At 42.2% G+C, this 19,991-nt stretch overlaps 5 protein-coding genes across 6 annotated transcripts; 2 read left to right on the top strand and 3 right to left on the bottom strand.

Annotated features, from left to right (window-relative positions):
• Position 1: 1 nt before the first annotated feature.
• LOC135345642 (3-hydroxyacyl-CoA dehydrogenase type-2-like) lies at positions 2 to 3,019 on the bottom strand. The gene is made up of 7 exons (XM_064543070.1): positions 2,856 to 3,019; positions 2,645 to 2,737; positions 2,380 to 2,538; positions 1,885 to 1,972; positions 1,406 to 1,558; positions 395 to 513; positions 2 to 196 (listed from the first exon to the last, which is right to left on the bottom strand). The coding sequence occupies exons 1-7, from the start codon at positions 2,958 to 2,960 to the stop codon at positions 125 to 127; spliced, it is 789 nt and encodes a 262-aa protein (XP_064399140.1). The 5' UTR covers positions 2,961 to 3,019; the 3' UTR covers positions 2 to 124.
• Positions 3,020 to 3,123: 104 nt separating this feature from the next.
• Positions 3,124 to 6,771, top strand: LOC135345630 (protein Wnt-7b-like). The gene is made up of 4 exons (XM_064543058.1): positions 3,124 to 3,431; positions 3,985 to 4,241; positions 5,194 to 5,489; positions 5,995 to 6,771. The coding sequence occupies exons 1-4, from the start codon at positions 3,370 to 3,372 to the stop codon at positions 6,496 to 6,498; spliced, it is 1,119 nt and encodes a 372-aa protein (XP_064399128.1). The 5' UTR covers positions 3,124 to 3,369; the 3' UTR covers positions 6,499 to 6,771.
• A 47-nt stretch (positions 6,772 to 6,818) lies between these two features.
• On the bottom strand, positions 6,819 to 15,457 carry LOC135345619 (ataxin-10-like). 2 transcript variants are annotated; one of them, XM_064543043.1, is made up of 9 exons: positions 15,250 to 15,457; positions 15,012 to 15,185; positions 14,781 to 14,963; positions 14,645 to 14,731; positions 14,269 to 14,337; positions 11,959 to 12,364; positions 11,483 to 11,588; positions 10,773 to 11,018; positions 6,819 to 7,185 (listed from the first exon to the last, which is right to left on the bottom strand). In XM_064543043.1, the coding sequence occupies exons 1-9, from the start codon at positions 15,366 to 15,368 to the stop codon at positions 6,998 to 7,000; spliced, it is 1,578 nt and encodes a 525-aa protein (XP_064399113.1). In that variant the 5' UTR covers positions 15,369 to 15,457; the 3' UTR covers positions 6,819 to 6,997. The 2 variants fall into 2 exon arrangements, with proteins under 2 accessions (XP_064399113.1, XP_064399112.1); XM_064543042.1 differs by having other exon boundaries at positions 15,012 to 15,188; positions 15,250 to 15,440.
• Positions 15,458 to 15,565: 108 nt separating this feature from the next.
• Positions 15,566 to 17,255, top strand: LOC135345631 (mitochondrial carrier homolog 2-like). The gene is made up of 2 exons (XM_064543059.1): positions 15,566 to 15,872; positions 16,247 to 17,255. The coding sequence occupies exons 1-2, from the start codon at positions 15,642 to 15,644 to the stop codon at positions 17,108 to 17,110; spliced, it is 1,095 nt and encodes a 364-aa protein (XP_064399129.1). The 5' UTR covers positions 15,566 to 15,641; the 3' UTR covers positions 17,111 to 17,255.
• Positions 17,256 to 17,628: 373 nt separating this feature from the next.
• Positions 17,629 to 19,600, bottom strand: LOC135345625 (TNF receptor-associated factor 5-like). The gene is made up of 2 exons (XM_064543052.1): positions 18,976 to 19,600; positions 17,629 to 18,920 (listed from the first exon to the last, which is right to left on the bottom strand). Exons 1-2 carry the CDS (start codon positions 19,205 to 19,207, stop codon positions 17,758 to 17,760), a joined length of 1,395 nt encoding a protein of 464 aa, XP_064399122.1. The 5' UTR covers positions 19,208 to 19,600; the 3' UTR covers positions 17,629 to 17,757.
• Between the last annotated feature and the right edge of the window lie 391 nt (positions 19,601 to 19,991).

Genomic DNA, 19,991 nt, shown 5'->3' with positions numbered 1-19,991 from the left:
CTATAGGATAAAGTTTGTTATTTCCAAATGTGGCCGCGGGTAGACAATCCTCCAAATATAATTATAATTATAGTAACAACTAACAGTCTACTAATAGTTCAGTGTTGTTATAGTTGCAGTGTTGCTATGGTTGCATTCTTATAGCTCCGTCCAATCGGATCACTTCTCCATTTAGCATTGGGTTCTCAATTATCATCTGCAGTGAGATATAACCACAGCTAAAATTAATGATAAACAATGAAAATACCCAACAACAGAATAATATACCGCGAATGTTTATAATTATGCTGCAAAAAGGCTGCTATTCTATGAAAATTATTATACCTTCGAAATATACCCGCTATACAGTACATGCACATCTCAATAGTTTCAGCTGATGTCACATTGCACTGACCTGTACCAGATGAGCGTACTCATCTGGGTGGCCTAATCTCTGAGGGAAGGGAACGGTCTTGGCCAACTCCTGGCGCACACTCTCTGGTAGACCAGCCAACATTGGAGTCAAAAACAGCCCTACATGGGAATAGAGTTAAAACAGCTCTAATGGCCACCCTTGGGCAGAAAAGAGGTGGCCTGCTAAAAATAGACAGGTCACACACACACACACACACACACACACACACACACACACACACCTCCCACACCCACTCACCTGGTGCAATGGTACACACACACACACACACACCTCCCACACCCACTCACCTGGTGCAATGGTACACACACACACACAGACCTCCCACACACCCACACACAGACCTCCCACACACCCACTCACCTGGTGCAATGGTACACACACACACACACACACACACCTCCCACACACCCACTCACCTGGTGCAATGGTACACACACACACACACACACACACCTCCCACACACACACACACACACCCACTCACCTGGTGCAATGGTACACACACACACACACACACACACCTCCCACACACCCACTCACCTGGTGCAATGGTACACACACACACACACACACACACACACACACCTCCCACACACCCACTCACCTGGTGCAATGGTACACACACACACACACACACCTCCCACACCCACTCACCTGGTGCAATGGTACACACACACACACAGACCTCCCACACACCCACTCACCTGGTGCAATGGTACACACACACACACACACACACACACCTCCCACACACCCACTCACCTGGTGCAATGGTACACACACACACACACACACACACCTCCCACACACACACACACACACCTCCCACACACACACACACACCCACTCACCTGGTGCAATGGTACACACACACCCACTCACCTGGTGCAATGGTACACACACACACACACACACACACACACACACACACACACACACACCCACACACCTGGTGCAATGGTACACACACACACACACACACCCACACACCTGGTGCAATGGTACACACACGTATACCCGATCGTGCCAGGTCTCTACTAATTGGAAGGGTCATCCCCGCCACGCCCCCTTTACTGGCAGAGTAGGCAGCCTGTCCAATCTGTCCATCAAAGGCAGCCACACTGGCAGTATTCACAATCACCCCTGAGGGACAGCATAATTATAGAGTATTGCAATGAGAAGGACAAGGAGTGTTGACATTATGGATGCTCAAGTTACAATGAAACTTGTGGCAACTATCCGACTTTGAACCTGGCTGTATTATAGAGGGTGGCCTGCTAACACAGGCCCAAACACATGCTATGGAGACTTTGGAGCCCATTAACCTGGCTGTATTATAGAGGGTGGCCTGCTAACACAGGCCCAAACACATGCTATGGCTTGGTTGTATTATAGAGGGTGGCCTGCTTAGTTTCATTGTAGCTAGAAAAACGGCTTTAAAAAAGCATGTACATGCATAGTTAACTGACCCCTCTCCCCTGAGGGGTTGTATGGTTCCCCCTGGGTCATAGCCTCAGCTGCCAGTCTGATCACATTAAATGTCCCTACAGTGTTCACCTGTGTGACGAGTGGGGATAGCCATGATCATTAATAGATGAATGAACTCTTTCAGTTGTAGCTTAAACAAAAGCTTCTGTAAATGGATTAAATTGTTCAGCTAACTTGTCTATTAACCTGGCTGTAATAAAGAGGGTGGCCTGCTAACACAGGTCCAAACACATGCTATGGAGACTTTGGGGCCCATTAACCTGGCTGTAATAAAAAGGGTGGCCTGCTAACACAGGTCCAAACACATGCTATGGAGACTTTGGGGCCCATTAACCTGGCTGTAATAAAAAGGGTGGCCTGCTAACACAGGTCCAAACACATGCTATGGAGACTTTGGGGCCCATTAACCTGGCTGTATTATAGAGGGTGGCCTGCTTTATAGGATGACCACAGTAGATATAATATATTCAACTCACCTTGATGATCTGATGGAACTCTTCCAGTGGATGAGGTCCTTTCTTAGTGAGTGTTCTCTTAGCAATGGCAATACCAGCGCAGTTGACAGCCACTGTCACAGCACCATAGCGTTCCCTAGCAACCTGGAGTGCGTTCTTAACGTCACTCTCTGAAGTCACCTGTGTGTGTGTGTGTACGTGGGCGTGTATGTGCGTGCGTAGAAGGGTCACCTTTTGTCAAAAACATAATTCTACTACAAGAGCCATTCAACTTCAATGGACTCACATCTGTGGCCACAAAGGTGGCATTGTCTCCCATTTCCTTAGCTGTAGCTGCTCCATCACTGCTCTTCAGATCTGCAACCAGTACACAAGCACCCTGCAATGAACAATGTAAAGTACTCAGGGAAATAAAGATACTGAGCTCACAGTGTAGTACAGATAACAACACCATTCAGTATAAGACTAAGCATCACTTACACTCCCTGATATCTCACCTGTCTTGCTAGTCTAGCCGCTGTGGCTCTGCCCAGTCCTGAGGCAGCCCCTGTCACTAATGCCACCACCTTGGAGATAGCTCTGAACTCACTTGCCGCAGCCATGATGCTGCTGTCAGTGTATTTTCTTTTCTTGTAAACCGGTAAAGATCGTTAACTAAGCAATCACATTATCAGAAGTAGTTGACTTTGAAAGAAGCCGCGGGTGAGTAAGAATGTAAATATCGTAGTTATTCTAATGATTGTTCTACTGTTAATTAAAAGCATCCAGCAATAAAATAGTAGTAAATTGTGGTGATGTTAATTATTGTATCCCTTGGAGAAACACACACCAAAGAGTGTGCAGCTGAAACCATACAGCCAGTGAAGTTGACCACTAGTTGCATTCCAAGCAGAGCATCAAGTATTTAAAAGCTGCAATCTTGAAGTGGAGGAGAAGAAGATTTAACTATTCCAAAAGCTAGAGAACTACATTGCAACATTCATCAAACAAAGTCTTCAAGTCAGCAACAATATGAAAATTCCAAGAACCGATTACAAGATCCAATCTCTGCGAAAAGAATTCTTAGTATTTTGGTGAGTGGATACATTTATTATTATATATTTGTAACGAAATATATTTTGATCTGCTTTGCAGCTAGTCATAACATTTGAGTGTCACAAAGTATAGCCTTACAATGTTTCTGTTTTGAAACTGCATGCCAAATCTCAGTGCACTGATGCATGCATGAATGCTATAGCAGCAGTATTTCATAATGTTGTTTCAAGGAAGAGAATTAAAATTCCTTGCACATGTTGCGAACTGACTGTATAGTGTTAAATTACAGGATACCCTTAATTAATTTAGGGGCCATGGAAATGGTGTTAACATAAAAATCATTTGTAACATGACATTTGTCACTTTATACTATACTGCGAAGTTAATTAACTGAAGCTAAGGCTTAAAAGTGATAGCCAAAATAGATTAGCTTTCATCTCGACTTAAGTTGATTCTAAACGTGTCTGCCAAAAAGACTACTAAAGGCACTACGGGATATAGCACTTAAACCAGAAGAAAACATTTACCCTTCAGTTGTGCAAAAAGCTTGATGTTTCAAATGAAGTTGAACTACCTATTTGTTCATTACAGCTTGCTCTGTGCCTGGACTATGCAAATGGTGTCTCCCCAATCCTCCGCTCTGGACAATATCAGAAGGTTGATCTGCAATGGGATACCGGGTCTCAATGAGCGACAGATCGAAATCTGCACGGAAGTGCCCCAGGCAATAAATGTTCTGAAGGATGCACAGAGGGTATTCGAATCAGAATGTGTATGGCAGTTTCGCAAAGAGAAGTGGAGCTGCACAGGAGTCAACATGTCAATTTTCTCAGCTCCAACATTAGCAGGTAAGCATACATGCATGCATGGCATGCAATTGTATATGTAATTTAATATACTATTACATGACATGCATGCATGCATGTACTTGTGTAACTGTACCATGTGCAAGTTTTTCCTGAGCATACGTTCGTTTCACTTACAACTTTTTAACAAGCTCTTGTGGATATTTTTTGCAATAAAAGTCCCTTTGTACAGTGCCCATGCAGAGATCATGCATATACTCGAGCCTCCCTCCTTGACCAACGTAATGACTGTTGTCACTGGTACAAATCAGTTAATACCTCCAGCTAAAACAAGCAACAGCTAGGCCCTAGCTACATGCACGTGTGATTCTGAAGAAACTTGATCTGATTTTAACAATTTAGAAAATTATAACTGCTGCAAACAACAATAGCTGTAGAATTGTGTCGATTATAACTTCGTTAGTCGAATCAGATTATCAGTTGAAAATGCATGCATAGCAAAACAACATAGCCTCAGGCATGCAAAATGACGTAATCGGAGCTATACACTCTGCAGGTGTAACAAGGTATTGGCATTTGTTGTCTATTTCTCATCACCTTTTAAGTATTAGCAGAAGGTGGGCTAGGAATGTTTGAAATGCCTTTTTTCTTCTTCTCAAAGAGAAGGTCAATTTCTTATCTATCGAAGGTATGAGGAGATGAAAAGATAAGCGTAATCCAAAGAATCAAAGACACACTATGAAGTGTAATATATCAGACTTCACTCCTCATGCAGCAGACCAATTACCTGAGCATGCATTTGCGTCAACACATCGAGTTTGTATTTCTATATTAATGCGATTAAAGAAAATACCTTTTGAGTAAAATTCCACAATTAAAGAGTCTGCATGTTCCCACTACACCCCCACACACTCTCTTACCACCCCCTCCCACACACTCCCACACAGTCTCTGTCCCTTATTTACCCCACTCCACCCACCCCCCACACACACAGAAACTAAGGAATCGGCTTTCGTGTACGCCCTCACTTCAGCCCTGGCAGTCCACCAAATCACAACCGCTTGTTCCAACGAGGACCTCGGTACAGCCTGTGGATGTGACGCATCTAGAAACGGCCAAAAAACGCCTCAGGGCTGGACATGGGGCTCTTGCAGTGATAACATCTCGTATGGTTTATTCTTCGCTCAGAATTTCCTCGACTCTAGAGAACTAATAAATCAAAGCACTAATGTGGAGCACCAGAACGCAATGAATCAAGTTCATCTCCATAACAACGGCGCAGGAAGAAGGGTGAGCACAATAAAATGTACTGACCAATGTAAAGTCAATTTCCCACGAGCTCACCAAAATGTTGCCATAGTAAATGAAGTGTCATTCAAGTAATGATTTCATTTTGCAATTACATAATAGGAACTTTAAAGTGAACTACAGGAAGACTGTTTGTTTGCTTTGGGCCATCACAATAGCATACATTATAGTGCAAATACCAATCTTAATGGTTTCCTAGGCAGTAAAATTCCATCCCACAGAGTTCATTCTAGCCTGGGGGGATTGTATTGCACTTAGCATTCATACTCACATTCCAACTAACAACAAACAGAAATTAATGCACTTTGTCTAGCAAATAAAAGCAATTACCCATAAATACATTGGCATGAACCAATTACCCCCATAAATACATCGGTATGCATGCGAATAGCTACCTCAATTATTAAGGTCGTGTGAACAATTTTGTTGCTATAGAAATACATCACATAATTGAGCATTGTAATTAAATACTTGCTTCTCCTCGCAGGTGGTTGCTGACGGTATGGGCCGTGCATGCAGATGCCATGGGTTCTCTGGTTCTTGCTCTGTTGAAACTTGCTGGAATGAGCTTCCCACAATCTACGAAATTGGTGACAAAGTGAAGGAACTTTACGACGAAGCGATAAAGGTTGAATTGTACCAGCCTACTTCTGGGCCATCCTTCCTTCGCTACATGAAGGACGATGAATATATAATCCCATCAACAGCTGATATGGTTTATCTCGACGAATCTCCAAGATACTGTGCGGCCAGTTCTAACTTTACGAGTCAGCGTCAATGCATGCCCCAGGCAGCCCTCAATGGCAGCGAATTCCACGATACAGATATGAAAGAGCACTATCCACCCTGTGAAACGTTTTGCTGCAATGGAGGTTACGAGGCTTATCATAAACAAGAAGTGAAATCATGTGACTGCACATTCGTATGGTGCTGTGAAGTGGTGTGTCAGACTTGCACTACCAACGTCACGGAGTTCAGATGTACAGGATAACCGACTCCATTATTCTGACGACTTTGGTAAAAATGACACACTTTCAACAACTGAACTTACTTTACTAGCTAGCTACGTACACACGATCACGCCCCCCATTTCTATTTGATTTACGAACTCTATTCGAGTATAATTAGACTTTTGACAATCACTATAATTACTTCGACGGTTGTGTTCTCAAAGCCCACAATAATAAACATTATTCTCATGTCATGCGATCAGTTATTTATCCAATCATTTGGCAGTAGCATTTACAGTGATTTTTGTATATATCTTTCTATGAAAACATTTTCCATTCTACCAGTTTAAGTTGTACAGTATCAAGTTTGTACATTCTCGATAACGTAGCAAATCGCATGATATACAACAAGTAACATAAACAATTCTTGAGTACCAAGAAAGTCACAAGTGTTTTGCCACAAAACCACAAGCAATGTACACAATGGTTTAGCTAGTAAACAAGCAAGCAAATGTCACAATTAGTCTCTCTCAGTTGTCTTTACTTTTTCGCTTGACCTTTAACCTTCATCTTCCCGTCTATTCCGATCTCCACTTCACAGCCCATCTCTTGTAGTAGCCCGGCAGTGTTGGGGGAACCTCGTGACTCGAGACCAGCGACTAGCATCTGATTGGTCGGATTGTTCTCGCAGAGATTACGTATGGCAAGTACAGACCATTGTGTGATATCTGTATAACAGAAATTGTTAAGGGAAAACTATTACACGAGCACAGAGGTCAGAGGTTGGACAAGCACCAGTTTATTACGTAACATTGAGTAATAGTTTCATGGAATACATACACTCTTAAGGGCATTAAATATCAATGTACATAGCGTTCCCAGGCCTTTGGAATAACATTATGGGATACGATTAGGACAGGAAGAGAAGTGATCATCTAGCTGTCAGTGAATTGCTGCAACCTTATGCACTGTCAAAACTAGCAAGCAATGTTTTAATCTGCCCATCTAAACTTTAAGTACTAAGTCTACACTAATTACACTGTAAAGTATGTATTGTATGAGCGTTAATCAAATTACCCCAGTTACAGTGGAAGCAAATAGGCACGACAAGTATTGTTGCACACACACACACGTGCAGAATATCCAGTTAATGGACACTGTGAGTGTGGGAAACCAAACCAGTTCTTTGAAGTGCCTGTCTCCCACACTAACATGGTGTAATAGTGCAGCAGTGATTAATCACATGGAATAATATATCATATACAGGCAGACATTGCTGGAATACATGTGTGCAAGCTAGCTGGGCTATGCAAACAGTTACACAGGAAGGTTAGTGTGTCAATACACATGCCGTGCACACTCCATTGGAGCTGTTGAGAATGGTGGACCGATAATTATTCAAACTCTATATCGTACCTCAACAGGAGCTTATAACACTAGAGGCTGTGCTGTTCGACCTTCTGTATAATTATAGTGAGGCTACAAAATAGTGGATGGAACTGTTGAAACGTGTGTTACAGGCTGTGCTGTTCAACACTCTGTATGGGCTTATAACACTAGTGCTGTCGAGAGCTGAGGCTGTGCTGTTCAACACTCTGTATGGGCTTATAACACTAGTGCTGTCGAGCGCTGAGGCTGTGCTGTTCAACACTCTGTATGGGCTTATAACACTAGTGCTGTCGAGCGCTGAGGCTGTGCTGTTCAACACTCTGTATGGGCTTATAACACTAGTGCTGTCGAGAGCTGAGGACAGGATGTGCTGTTGTATATACTGTGAGGCTACCATTTAGTGGGTGGAATTGTTGAAACGTGTGTTATACAATAAACAGTTGTGAAGTCACGGTGGTGTGGTAACACTAATTAGTACGCCTCCAGTGTTGATACCACAGAGAGTGAGACCACTGAATATCTGTGCTCTTTGCAAAGTGGTCTTGGAGAACTTTAATTGGGCGAAACAAAACCATAACAACCAAAATACCAGTCGCACAATGCCATTACCACACTTGTACGTCAGTGTGTCGGGGAGACAAAACAATAGGATTACAAATACTTAGCGATATGATGCTTGCGATGAAATTATTACTTAGTGACACAAAACAAAAGCTAATTGAGTGAGTCTAAAGACGAAACAAAAGTTTGTAGCGCTATTATCTTTGGGGCCAAACTACTTAACAACATGGCTTTGTGGTTAAATGGTTTATGAGCTCCCGACACAAGTTACTTTGTAGTCATAGTTATATAGAGAGATATGTGGTAACGTACACACACACGTGCATGTATAGTAAGTTGTTATATAAATTTAGCGTGAGATTGGAATCACCCGTGTAAGAAAACATTCACCGCCTAGAGGCTATGTATCCTAGGAGATTAAAAGGTTGGACAAATGGAAAATTATATGATCTGATGGGCTACAATTATACTATTAGAGAAATAGCAAGCCATATGTACCACATCAAGGTTGCTGTGCTGGACACTGCTTGTTGGATGGATGCAATCAGGTGCTCCTGATGCAATACATAATTAAGATTATTCCCTGCTGTAGCAATGGTCACCACAGGGGCCACAAGTTACTATTAGTAACCAAGCAGCCACCATGTAGTAAATAATGTGACCAATGCACACACACTCTCACAGGACAAGCTTTGAGTCTGAGCACACAGACAACTAGTAGACAATTTCTGGGCAGAAATGCATCCCATAAAAAGTGGCAAACAAAGCATGGGAAAATTATCATGTGCATAGAAACCAAGAAGTTGATTAGACTGCTACATTTATAGGCTATCTTATTAAAGGTGTGGGTGGGCTGCTTAGACAGGTGTGGAGGTGATGACAGAATAAACACTGTATTAGGTTGCACTCTATCTATTATACAGAAGCATATAGAAAGGAAATTTTTTTTACAGTATACCAGAAAAACGGCAGAAGGAATGCAAGCATAATTAAATACAAACGTATAATTCACGCTATAGTTCACGCCATTTTACACAAAGTTTGCCTCAGGGCATGATGATAATTGGGTGTGTGCTGAAGGTGACGTAGATTGCTTTGCCAAAACAGTTGCTACATATTTGACATCAAAGCCCCTCGGGCCACCAGGTGCTGTAGGACTTGGTAAGGCTATACTCTTAACCTATCAAGATGATTAACCAACTGGCTACTCAGGGGAAGACAAATGAAAGCAACGATTGGAAATATTTCAGCCTTGTTTTGTGTCCAACTAATTAATTCAACTTAACCAGAATCATCAAAGCATTGCAATGCCCAAGGATGGGATGGGGGGGATGACATATCAAAGCTAGCATGAAAGTTGGATTGATTTCACTGATTAATCAGAAATACACAATGACACATTAAATCAGAAACACTAACCGATTGAGTTGGGCAACAGCACCACAACATGTTATGGATAATGTTCACACTAGTGACTTTCGCACAATAAGCCTCTCAGTTCCATCCCATTATCCAGACATACTATTAACAAGACCTAAGCTAACCAATCAAAAACAAAGATCTGATATTGTGGGTCACCAATTAAGCCACAGTGTACACAGAGAAAGCATCACTCAAATAAACACATTCTACACTGTACACAAACACACAGATATTAAAATATACGTGGTGGCCAAAACTTTTGTTCTGTTGGTTTCATTGGCATTACGATCAGATGATTATGTTCAGCTCAAACATTTCGATCTTACCCAATTTTGCATTTTTCCCCCCCCACGCTTTAATATACCAAATGAAAGAGCTCACTTTAAGGTACCAGAAAATCACAAGATAATCGAAATTGGACAATCCAAACAAAAGTTACAGCTCTTCAAATCCAGGCATGCACAGACGCGGCTCGTAACTGTACACATGATGTACCATAATTGTACTGCTGGTACTGCATGCGTCATGCAGTGTAATCCTATAGCAGTAGAACTAACCACAAGCAGGCTCACGGAACTATACTTGTAAGAGTTCAGATACTCATGAATTCAGGGTAAGGTAAGTCGACATAGGGGAAGCAAACAACTGCTCTTTATTGTGGGTGAGTCATGATATCAATACCAGGTAACCAGGATGAAACAGTGGTAACACGGCCTCAAGGTATTCCACAACCACCTACAACTGTCACGTACACTAGGACATCACCATGAATGGAATGGAACGAGCTTTGAATAACAGGAGACTATTAGATTGGGAAGCAGAACTGTACACAGCATAGCCATAACTATGTCCTATAGAAGTTTTTGTTATGAATACATACATAGAGTACACAAAGACCACTTGTTATGATAATTATACGCAATACTGCACTCTGAAAGGATACAAGGATTCCGATGGTCAATGCTGCACTGATTGAGGATTAAGGGGAAAGCCCCCACCTCGTTAACAATATCCTGAACTATTGGACTCTTATGAGAGAGATTAGCTATCAGTCGAATCAGGTCACGCTTGAACGCAAATAGTAGGTGGAGCCTCACACTAGAAGTGGGTGTGGTCTTTGCTGCCAGTCTGCTACGATGACGTGCTGAGTCAGCGCTTCCATCCATCGTAGAAAGGGTCTTCAGAAGATCTGTGTGTGTACGAATGATCATGCAGCAGTTAAATAATTAAGTATTAAGAATAAAATTAGTGGGAGGAGGAGGTGTTAATGCTGTAGCTCTTACGAAGGTGGACCACAGGTTAATGAATAAATATTAAAAGCCACACAGAAATTGAGGCCCTTCACTCTAGACAACTAGACAACTATGACAGTCCACGACTTTTGCTACAAGCATAAAAATATTATAATAAACAGTCTTTGGGAGTTGGATATTACATGGTGTGTTTATAAAATTATGCTAAAGCTGCTACTGTATAGCGGGTCATTTTGGTTGGTCTAAATGTTCGTGTACGTACTACTTAAATATTCGTATAGCTCAGGATAGACCTAATGTGCCAGAAACGTAGGTGCTGTACTGATACGAAAAATACGAACATTTTCATAATGCGAAAATAACCCGCTATACGGTATTCTTACACTCCTCACTCATTGACCTAGTGTGGTGGTGATTGGGGGACGGAGGCTCTGCAGCTGTTGCAGAACATGACCACACCCACACAGAGCGTTGAGGACAGAGAGTAGACACCTCACCAGCTGGACCTGTGAGGGTGTGTGATGTGTGAGGAGTGTGTGGGGTGTGGGTACGACTAGCCATCATGTGTACAGTACATTATATACAACTGTCAAGTTACACCAGTAAGCGAATTAATTATCTGATTCCTGTGATTGATTTGATGAGTAGAATGGCAATATTTTGATTCTACAAGCAAAATAATTGCCTGATTACACAAGTCATTGATCAAAGAATGTTGAGTGGGTGGGAAATACACTAACCAAGTATCAACAGACGTCACCAAATAAACATTAATTGAAGGAAAAATGTCTCTATAGTTAATGGTTTGCCGAGGCCACTGGATATCTTGGCAACTACATATTTATAATAATTTTATTAGGGTATTATATCACGCACCTGTATCAGTACTTCAGAATCTTCCAGACAATCACTCGCCATCGTTATTGCTGTTGCCATGGTGATCAGCTCATCGCCGCGGGAGATTACGTACTGAGCATGCTCACAAAACATACGCTGTAGACAGTCGAGATTGTCGTTTGTAGCCATAGCAACGTACACCTCACACTCAGCAGTAGGTGTTGCCGAACATTTAGAAATAGTTAGATTTTCAGTTTGTGTGTTAATATCTCCCGTTGATTTATCTGTTGATTTATTGGGTACTTCGTAGTTGTCGTGAGTGGCTTCCAATAATTGCTCCAGTATATAATTTAATAGTGTGAGCACTTCATTCGGCCAATCGCTGCATTGTTTCCATAGCAACTGTAGAGGTGTCCGCGAGAGTAGGAGCTGAAGGAGTAGGTCGCTATGGTGATAGGGGTACGACAATAGTGACAGTTATAATTATAGTGATTAGCATATATTTACAGAAGAGAGACAGCAGCGATGTGGTGGTTGGTACTAACCACCTCTAGAAACCACCTCTCAGCTACAGTATAATATTAATTACTGCTACGTATTATTTTATGCTATAAAAGAGGGTGCTGAATTAAGATTGATAACCACCAGTTTGAAAATTCAGGGGGACACATCAACTGACTGCCATAATTATGATAATGAAAATACAGCGGGTGCTGATGCCTCGGAGGAATGAACTGAGCTATAACTGTGAACACTACTATTTGCATGCAATCTGGGAGCAGGAACAGTTCAACATAGTGGGAAACGATTAAAAATGTGTAAAATGCTTTAGTTCAAAGTTCAAAATAATTATTAACATCGCTCTATAGCCTTGCAGCTCTTCCCTGACTCTCTTGCAGCCACCAATAGCTAGCACTCTAGTGCAGAGCTAATAGTATACATAGATAACTAACAGGTTTTGCTAGGCATGAGTTTGAAGTGGCCATCTAGGTAAGCAAAACTGGCTGTAACTCGACAACATAGCTTTATTTTGCAAATCCACGAATTAAAACCTTACTAAAAGCCTATAAGCTCTACCGAGTAGCCATAGAAGTGTTGATACACACACACACAGACACGTACAATACCATATACCTCACTGCACACACAGACACGTACAATACCATATACCTCGCTGCACACACAGACACGTACAATACCATATACCTCGCTGCACACACAGACACGTACAATACCATATACCTCGCTGCACACACAGACACGTACAATACCATATACCTCGCTGCACACACAGACACGTACAATACCATATACCTCACTGCACACACAGACACGTACAATACCATATACCTCACTGCACACACAGACACGTACAATACCATATACCTCGCTGCACACACAGACACGTACAATACCATATACCTCACTGCACACACAGACACGTACAATACCATATACCTCACTGCACACACAGACACGTACAATACCATATACCTCACTGCACACACAGACACGTACAATACCATATACCTCGCTGCACACACAGACACGTACAATACCATATACCTCACTGGACACACATGTGCAACTGAGGCAAAACTACAATATTAATACGTATTCAGGACTTAAAAAAACGTATTCTTTGCATCTTTGCATTCAATACCCCTGAGGCTATAATACCCCTGAGGCTATAATTGAATTAAGACATCAAAGCTACAGTGGGTGGAAACACTAGCTTCCCACAGGATGAGAGTGGAGACACTGACATACCACTAAGGGTTCTCTAGAGACCATTTCAACTGAACCCAGTACCTACGTCACTACAGTACTATCAAAAACAACTCTAATTATATGCATGGACAGCTTTCAGTTGAATGCTTGAGGGGACAAACTGGAAGTCGTATCATACTTTAACTGTCTGGACATTTTTATCTAATTTGTCGGTCTCTATGGAAATAACTAACAAGCGTAGGCACAAGTTATTTATAGAATGCAGTCAATTAATGTCCTGGGATTTGCCCACTATAGGCTATAGTGTACGTGGAGGTACCCAAGAATAATGATTTGCAAGACCGTTCCCTTGGCTGTGGTTTTGCTAGATAGTAGATACGGGGACAAATTTATTATATAAGTAAAGCCATTTTTTGTGCTATGGACACTGTTTGCAATACCAACATTGCTACGTATGAAACAATTTGATCCAAAATAAGTAGATCCAATTAGAGCAACAAAAGGTAATTAATGAAAACATTGCTTCACTTAAAGCACTAACAACATACACGACTCAGTGCCGACTACCAATTGAAACAGCCTTAATAAGTATCAACGCATTTCTATATAATAACGTACATCCATTCCAGTCGCTCGTCATCTCCTAGGCAACGAAGCAACTGCCGTAATAAACACATACATTCCAACCTGACAGAACACAAATAAATGTCAGAGGTAAACACACGACTTGTTGACACGCATTGCTATATATATTCTATATATACAAAACAATGTATAATTATTATGATTTTGTGGCGCTTCTATAATTACGGCTCTGCGTGCTATAGTGATTCAGGATTGAAAATGATCTGTGTACGACTGAAGATTGAAGCCGCTCGCCTAATTAATGGGGAATGCACTCAACACTATACCTGGGGGAATACCTTCACTATGCAGGCAATGTTGATGGCACTTTACCGGGTTATAATCGACTAGTATAATTGATGATCTTTACCTTCTAGAGGAGCTCTCCCTGACACACGTGAGTATGATCATACAAGTGACGTTCACCGCAGGAGGGCAATCACATGACAGCAACCCCCTGCAAAGAATAAAAATATATAAATGCAACAAAATTAATTTTTGCTCACTCAAACAATTTAGGGTAGCAGTATTTCCATATCATGTCCTGACCTTCGCTAGAGCACACGCACAGGTTGCCTAGCAACTGCAACGCCACTTTTAACAGGTCGGCAGTACTTGTATCAAAGGCAGTAAAGGTCGAGAGGTGGTTACAAAGGTTGACGACAGCAGTTATTAGTACAGAATCATTTCTGTGAAGAAAAAATAAATATTAGAATTTCTCTTTACGGTGTACGCACAATATGTGCAGTTGGTTGTAACTGACTCCTGCCACAAGATTCCGGGCCAACTTAACCCCTTCAAAGCCAGCCCCCCAGAGTTGGTGAGTGGTAGTCACGCCCCCTGAGCTCAGACTAGACAAGACCGGACACAGAAACCCACTGAGCATGCTCAGATCAGTAGCAGACACATCTCTCCTGAATAAATGGACCAATTTGCATTTTATATAGAATTCTTATATTAAAGTTTATTTCTAACCTATTTTTCTCCTGTAGTGACTCCCTCACGAGCTGTTTTATGACCTCCTCTACTCCATCTTGTCTGTCTTTTTCTTGCAGCTTGTGAAAGGCAGTCCATAACTTCTTCCAAGTTTCCATTGCTCCTTGGATGGGAACGCCCACCTTTAGCACTCCACGTGGAGATTCGAGGTGTTGCTTCTAAGTCGCCCTTGAATAGAGCTATCTGTTATTTTCTTTTGGTTTGTTGCCTTTAGTTAGTCTTTCATAATACGCCGCCGCCTCCAAATTTAGATTCCCTCTTTTTTGTTGCCTTCAGTTTAGTCCACGTGGCTTGGGTAGGAAACGATGAAAGAAAGTTCAAAGTTTAGTACACAGAAGTGACAATCAGATTTATTTGTATCAAGTCAGATCATGGAGAAAGAAGAAGGACCTGGGGAAGAGTATACGGGAGGTGACGATGTCCTCACTGAAGAGGAGGACGCTGGAGAGGCGGAACCAACACCAGAGCAGCAGATGATAGACAACGCAAGGGATCTGCTGGGATTGAATGAGACCACTACTGGTACTCCCAAGGACGGCTTCGTGTCTAAAGTGTTCCGTCCACTGGCCACTGCCCCGCTCTACCCAGTGCAACTAGTTCAGGTATTCAACCATGGGAGACACAATTCTCTGTATAGTTTAAATATCGAGTTGATCGAATAATATAAAGTAGAAAGAGAAGCTTAACTAATATTGCAGTGGTCTATAGCCTCTGGTGTGTGTAGCCTCCGGTGTGTGCAGCCTCCGGTGTGTGCAGCCTCCGTTGTGTGCAGCCTCCGGTGTGTGTAGCCTCCGGTGTGTACACGTAGTGGCCCTATCATCGTACATACTCACTGTGATAGCTTTGTGCGTTATGTGATATGTTTTGCCAACTTAACAACCCCCCGCCCCCCCCCCCACACACACACACGATTAATAACATCCCCCCACACACACACACACACACACGATTAACAACCTCCCCCACACACACACAGGTGCTGATTCAACTGGGCTATGAGCCGACGCCCCCGCAACGTCGCTACAGCTTCTTCTTCCGCCAATACCTCTACTACTACCCGGGGATATACGGATATGCCAAGAATATCGTACAGAAGGATGGATGGAAGGCACTGTATCGAGGTCTGGGAGTATCTCTGTTCAGCTCTGTGGTCGGAATATCAGCACATGCTCTTATACACCCGATGGTGACTCAAGCAGTGACAAATCTCCCTGTCTACACTGTCAGTGAAGCCACTAGCAGCGATGTCCCTGACACTGAGCCTCAGGAAATTGAAACGACTCGTGCTGTACTAGTACAAGCTACAAGATCATTTGTTATTGGTCTCATTACGAGCGTCTCCGTGGAGATGATTGTTCGGCCGTTCAACATGATTGCTATACGCTCAATAGCACAACACGTCGGTAAAGAAAGCATGTACAATGGAGTGTTCTCTTCAATACGACAGATTTACAACGACGAAGGGTTGACTGGATTCTACGCTGGTTTAGCCCCTGCGATCCTAGGCCATGCATTCAGTTGCATCATCTACTCTTCGATGTGGATTGCCTTCGAAATGATTGCAATAAACTGTCCATACCGATGGATGAAGCTATTTATCCGTGGTCTCGTCGCTGTACCTCTCCTGGCGTACATCCCTCGTACTTATTCATATCCCTTCTCACTCATGACCAACATGATGGCTGTCAATAAAACGCAACTACAGGTGGCAGCAGGACAGCCAGGGTACTGCTCGTGGCGCGACTGCTATAGAGACTTGAAGTCGACCGGATCGCTGTATAGAGGGTCAGTGGTACTCTTCCCAAGATTTGCTTATAAAGAACTACCCACTAGTTCATAGAATGGACACAAACTATGATATTGGTCATTATTATATATTGTTGTGTCCCTCGTGTATATTTATTAGAGAATTATAATTATATCTACTTGTACACTAGACATTGTATAATTGTTTGTAGTCATGTATGACAGTTTTGGTTAATGGACCACTTAATTACAAGTTTATGTATTAGCTTCATAAATGAGCCGCGTCTTCAGTATGATATATTCGTTGTATTCGCAAATATTTGGCATAGTAAGTTTTAGTGCGCATGTCAGAACCCACAATAGCGTAAAAAAGAGTGATGTACATGTATACCTCAAGACAAGTTTATTTACAGCTCCGAGTTAGATGGGTGAGGTGGTTGCTGTATTCAGACAGAGTAAACCATGCATTGCATTGCATTGTACAGTGTATTTATCAGATTCGTGTTTCTAGCTACGTACTTGGTCATATACATTATACAAGCATATGCCCATTCAGCGTGTTACTCAAAGAGAGTCATTTACCTTTAGTTTTACCAGTAATAAAAAGGCAGCAAATTATGTTATAATTATAGCATTCTATTCACAAAGTATATATATGCACACAACACTAGCATTTTAATATATATAGTAAGCACACAATTAAAACTAAACGCTAAACTATATGGTTTAGTTTGTTTCTGTTCACTCTAGCCACGGCTTATAATTGTCCACATCCACTGAAATCCGAAAGATCAGACTGTCGTCTTGAAGATACTGGCATCTTCGCCACCTGCTACTGAGCTGCTGTACTTTAGAGTGAGGTAAGAACTGTTCTATGCCACCCATTTCAATGTGTTCTTCGTCAGCTGCAGCATTGCAATAGAATCTGAATTTCTTGCTATGATGTTTCTTGTCCTCCAGTTGGTTGAGTAGCTCGACTGTGACTGTTCCAGTGAACGGCCAGGACAGGGAATCATCATTGTCTCCCTTCATGAGATGAGCATACACTGAAACATGAGTGCCCTCACCAGCACCATAGCCACTGGCATCAATATTGATAGACACCTTGTATCCTTTTCGATACGTGTAAAAAAGGAAGGTAGCGAACTGTTCATTAGCTTGAAATGTTCTGTACTCAGTCATTTTGCATGTGAGAGGAGCGTATGCAGGGGTAGCAGCAGGTTGGGGGGCTGTTGTGGTGGGTGGAGAGGGTAGTTGTTCGGTTCGTATTTCTGTAATGTGTCTCTCTAATTCTAATCTCAACTCTGCTACTTTAGAGTCTATAGCAGTTATTACTGCTCCTTGCTCGTCAGTGCATGCAGCCTCTATCCCATGCACACACAGAGAGGGTAAGCTATCCTCTAGAGCTTGTATCTTATTTTCTAAATCTGCTTTTAGCTGCTCAACCACGTGTATCGATACGTCGTGTTTGTCAGTTTCCTCGTGTCTTTTTAGGTCTTTTCGCTGAGGTGTTTTTTCGCATCCATATTTTGCATATTTGCAGGGTACTGGCTCGTAGTCACATTCATCCAAATGGGATTGTAGTTCACTACAAGGGCCTTTATGCTTACATGATTTGTTTCGGCACTTATGTACCTTTTTAACAATCACCTGATACTCCCCCCTATCCTGGTGATGTGGGCACAGATACTGGCGTCTTAGGCAGTCGTTGGTGAGATGATCATTAAGATTTTTTTTGGTTAATTTAGTAATCTGGCCATTGTCATCGCACTCATTGGGGCAAGATACTAGGCGATAGTCACATAACCGAAAGTGTGTTGCCAGATTTCCAAGCTCCCCCGTCCACTCACAACCATTGTCAAGGTTATTGCACCTCACTTGAAGGGCATTGATTTGTTGAGCACCTATAATTATGCGAAAATTTAAAACACACGGCTTGCATGTAATATAAAAACTTACTTTTTGTATCTTGAAATAATGTTAATGTTTGCCTGCAGCAAGGACAAGTGTTGCCTAGTCTTGTGTGTTGACTTTGAGTGATGCAGGTTGTGCAGAACACTTTGCCACACCCTTGTGGCCCCCCGTGCTGTTGAGGTTCAGTAGCCACATCTTTACAGATTGCACACACCAACTCATTTGGAGGCGCTTCGACCCAAATTGGGTCAAGTCTCTCTTCTCCTCCTGTAGCCATTTCTTTCTTTTAAAATATTTTGCTGGTCATATCAATGCTTTTTATACAATAATCACATTCATTTGATCCTTGTTGTGTATATGTTTGTGCAGTGTCTACTAATTATATGTCATTGTATAATACTGACACTACATTACTACTTTTAAATTCCCCCTAGCTGACTATCTTTCACACACCCTAACACTCCCACACATATATATGGACATGTGGGCTCAGTGTGTGGGTGGTGTGTCCAGACTCCTAACCTTCAAGGTCTAAACATGCACCTTTAATAGCATGTAACTAGGCATCAATTATTTGTGCATATATACTGTAGATCTAATTGTTCTCAGAGTAATAGGTATACATGTACGTGCACAATGCGTTGTCAAGCACAACTTTTTCCTCTACAACTGTCTGTGTACTGTACAGTTGTGTATGCCAGTGTTCCATATAAGCTAACATTTAAAAAATACATGCAACCCCCTGAGGCCCCCCCCCCCCCTCCCGGCCCACACAGGTGCTGATTCAACTGGGCTACAAGCCAACAGTCCCTGAATGTCATTCCTGTTCCATTAGTATATCTCTATATACTACTACTCTGGGTACTGCATGTTCGTGGCTCGACTGCATGCTATAGAGGCTTGAAGTCGATTGGTCAGTGTACTCTTTCCCAAGCCTTCCTATAAAGAACTATACCCACTAGCTTATACAATAGACAAGAAGTGTATATTGTCCCTCATCCTCATTGTGTAGTCAATTATATTGACATCAATTTGTGTAAACATGACACAACTACTTTACA

Source organism: Halichondria panicea, chromosome 12, assembly GCF_963675165.1.
Source record: "Halichondria panicea chromosome 12, odHalPani1.1, whole genome shotgun sequence".
NCBI lineage: Eukaryota > Metazoa > Porifera > Demospongiae > Suberitida > Halichondriidae > Halichondria > Halichondria panicea.
The sequence above is the reverse complement of the archived record's forward strand: the minus strand, read 5'-3'. Positions and strand labels throughout refer to the sequence as shown.

Coding starts and splice junctions, on each gene's coding strand:
- LOC135345642 (XM_064543070.1), bottom strand. CDS start 2,960: ATGGCTGCGGCAAGTGAGTTCAGAGCTATCTCCAAGGTGGTGGCATTA. Junction 1,559..1,884: donor CAACCCCTCAGGGGAGAGGG/GTCAGTTAACTA, acceptor GCTGTCCCTCAG/GGGTGATTGTGAATACTGCC. Junction 197..394: donor AGTACGCTCATCTGGTACAG/GTCAGTGCAATG, acceptor ATCTCACTGCAG/ATGATAATTGAGAACCCAAT.
- LOC135345630 (XM_064543058.1), top strand. CDS start 3,370: ATGAAAATTCCAAGAACCGATTACAAGATCCAATCTCTGCGAAAAGAA. Junction 3,432..3,984: donor AAAGAATTCTTAGTATTTTG/GTGAGTGGATAC, acceptor TGTTCATTACAG/CTTGCTCTGTGCCTGGACTA. Junction 4,242..5,193: donor CTCAGCTCCAACATTAGCAG/GTAAGCATACAT, acceptor CCACACACACAG/AAACTAAGGAATCGGCTTTC.
- LOC135345619 (XM_064543042.1), bottom strand. CDS start 15,368: ATGGAAACTTGGAAGAAGTTATGGACTGCCTTTCACAAGCTGCAAGAA. Junction 11,589..11,958: donor ATTCTGAAGTACTGATACAG/GTGCGTGATATA, acceptor ACACCCTCACAG/GTCCAGCTGGTGAGGTGTCT. Junction 7,186..10,772: donor CATTGACCATCGGAATCCTT/GTATCCTTTCAG, acceptor TCTGTTATACAG/ATATCACACAATGGTCTGTA.
- LOC135345631 (XM_064543059.1), top strand. CDS start 15,642: ATGGAGAAAGAAGAAGGACCTGGGGAAGAGTATACGGGAGGTGACGAT. Junction 15,873..16,246: donor ACCCAGTGCAACTAGTTCAG/GTATTCAACCAT, acceptor ACACACACACAG/GTGCTGATTCAACTGGGCTA.
- LOC135345625 (XM_064543052.1), bottom strand. CDS start 19,207: ATGGCTACAGGAGGAGAAGAGAGACTTGACCCAATTTGGGTCGAAGCG. Junction 18,921..18,975: donor ATTATTTCAAGATACAAAAA/GTAAGTTTTTAT, acceptor GCATAATTATAG/GTGCTCAACAAATCAATGCC.